The 1,929-nt window shown below is 64.8% G+C and overlaps 1 protein-coding gene across 2 annotated transcripts in view; it reads left to right on the top strand.

The window, feature by feature from the left end:
- HMG20B (high mobility group 20B) overlaps positions 1 to 1,929 on the top strand; it is a 5,113-nt gene that overhangs the window by 1,046 nt on the left and 2,138 nt on the right. Inside the window, exons 3-8 of one of the 2 annotated variants that reach the window (XM_027908056.1) lie at positions 1 to 137; positions 291 to 411; positions 517 to 563; positions 904 to 979; positions 1,142 to 1,357; positions 1,813 to 1,907. In XM_027908056.1, coding sequence (XP_027763857.1) covers positions 1 to 137; positions 291 to 411; positions 517 to 563; positions 904 to 979; positions 1,142 to 1,357; positions 1,813 to 1,907 — 692 coding nt within the window. The remainder of the gene's footprint in view (positions 138 to 290; positions 412 to 516; positions 564 to 903; positions 980 to 1,141; positions 1,358 to 1,812; positions 1,908 to 1,929) is intronic. The other variant, XM_027908055.1, reaches the window with a different exon arrangement.

The following is a 1,929-nucleotide window of genomic DNA, read 5'->3' as shown; positions in this document are numbered from 1 at the left end:
CCCCCGTGACGGGCTACGTGCGCTTCCTGAACGAGCGGCGGGAGCAGATCCGCACCCAGCACCCTGACCTGCCCTTCCCGGAGATCACCAAGATGCTGGGAGCGGAGTGGAGCAAACTGCAGCTCTCCGAGAAGCAGGTATGGCCCCCTGGGAGAGACCCCCAGGCTGGGGAGCTCCAGAGCCCGCAACTCAAACCCCTTGGCTCCCTGCGGGGCTGGAGCTGGTCCCAGTGCTGGGCTGGGAGGTGGTGGGAGGGGCTGGGCCAGGCTGAGGCCCCTCTGTGACTGCAGCGGTACCTGGACGAGGCAGAGCGGGAGAAGCAGCAGTACATGAAGGAGCTGCGGGAATACCAACAGTCAGAGGCCTACAAGATGTGCACGGAGAAGATCCAGGAGAAAAAGATCAAAAAAGGTGGGTTGTGAGAGCAGGGGCTGCTGGGATCTGGCCAGGCACTGCCAGAGCCTTAGGGGTTGTGGTCTGGCTGCTGGGGTGACCCTTTTCCTTCCTACCTTGCAGAGGATGCAGGTTCTGCGGCTGTGAACACCCTGCTCAACGGGCACAAGGTAAGGCCCCAGCATGTCTGTCTGTCTCTCTGTGGGAACTAAGGCACGAGGCACTGCTGGGCTCAGTCCAGGGAGCTGGACTGGCTGCAGGGCTGGGTGGGCAGAGGGATGCTCAGGGATGTGAATCCCAGGTTCCTGGAGGGAACAGGAGGCAGAGTGTAGCCAGCTGAGTCACGGAGTGTAACCATCTTCCCTCCCCACCTGCCTGGGCAGGGCCGCCCCTCACTCCCTGTACCCCTCACCCCTCACATCCTGGTGCCTCCCCTCTGCCCAGCCCCAAGGGGTTGGGGTCCCCTCTGGGGGCTTCAACCCTGCCTTATCCCTCCCTCCCATCCCTCAGGCTGGCGAGTGCAGCGACACCTTCTCCACCTTCGACGTGCCCATCTTCACCGAGGAGTTCTTGGACCAAAACAAAGGTGAGGGGCTGCGAGATGCGGGCTGTGGAAGGTCCCTGGAGAGGCTGGATGGAGGGACAAGCCTGGAGCCTGGGCATTGGTGGCACTGAGCCTCTTGGAGGAGCTGTGTCTGGGGGAGGGACTGGGCTGAGGGGGGTCGGGTCCATCCCGCTGTCCCGGCAGCCCGCGAGGCTGAGCTGCGGCGCCTGCGGAAGATGAACACGGAGTTCGAGGAGCAGAACGCCATCCTGCAGAAGCACACGGAGAGCATGAACTGCGCCAAGGAGAAACTGGAGCAGGAGCTGGCACAGGAGGAGCGGCAGACCCTGGCCCTGCAGCAGCAGCTGCAGTCGGTGCGGCAGGCCCTGACCGCCAGCTTCTCCTCCCTGCCCATCCCTGGTGAGTTGGGGGAACCAAGGGACTCCCCAGTGCCTGGGCAGAGGGGCATCATGGGGCCCCTTCAGCTGTGGGGACCCCTGCTCAGGATGAGTGGCACTGTGGGGTGCCCCATCCCAGGTGAAGGGGCACCGTGGGGCAGCGGGGTGGTGGCAAGTGCCCATCTGATGCTGGGCTGGGATCCTGCAGCACTTGGGGGACTCCCTGGGGAGCCCAGGGATGTGACAGCCAGCTGGCTACCCTGTCCTGGGGCAGGGCAGGCTGAGAGCCATCCTCCTCTGGAGCCACACTCACAACTGTGCCCCAGATTGGCCCAAATCCACGTGCTCCAGGACTTGTGCCAGTGCAGGCTCTGTCCTGCGGCAGGACACGGCACCGGCTGCTGGGGTCCCTTCCCCAGCCACCAGTGCATGGGCAGGGCTGGGTGGGGACCCGCTCACCGGGCTGTCACCTCCCAGGCACCGGGGAGACCCCCACGCTGAGCACCCTGGACTTCTACATGGCCAAACTGCACAGTGCCATCGAGAGCAACCCCCTGCAGCACGAGCCGCTGGTGCTGCGCGTCAAGGAGATCC

The sequence above is a fragment of the Empidonax traillii genome, unplaced genomic scaffold, assembly GCF_003031625.1.
Source record: "Empidonax traillii isolate 1590-97213 ecotype Southwest subspecies unplaced genomic scaffold, ASM303162v1 scaffold1602:size438507, whole genome shotgun sequence".
Classification (NCBI taxonomy): Eukaryota; Metazoa; Chordata; class Aves; order Passeriformes; family Tyrannidae; genus Empidonax; species Empidonax traillii.
Note: the sequence above shows the minus strand (reverse complement) of the source record. Positions and strands in the feature narration are given on the sequence as shown.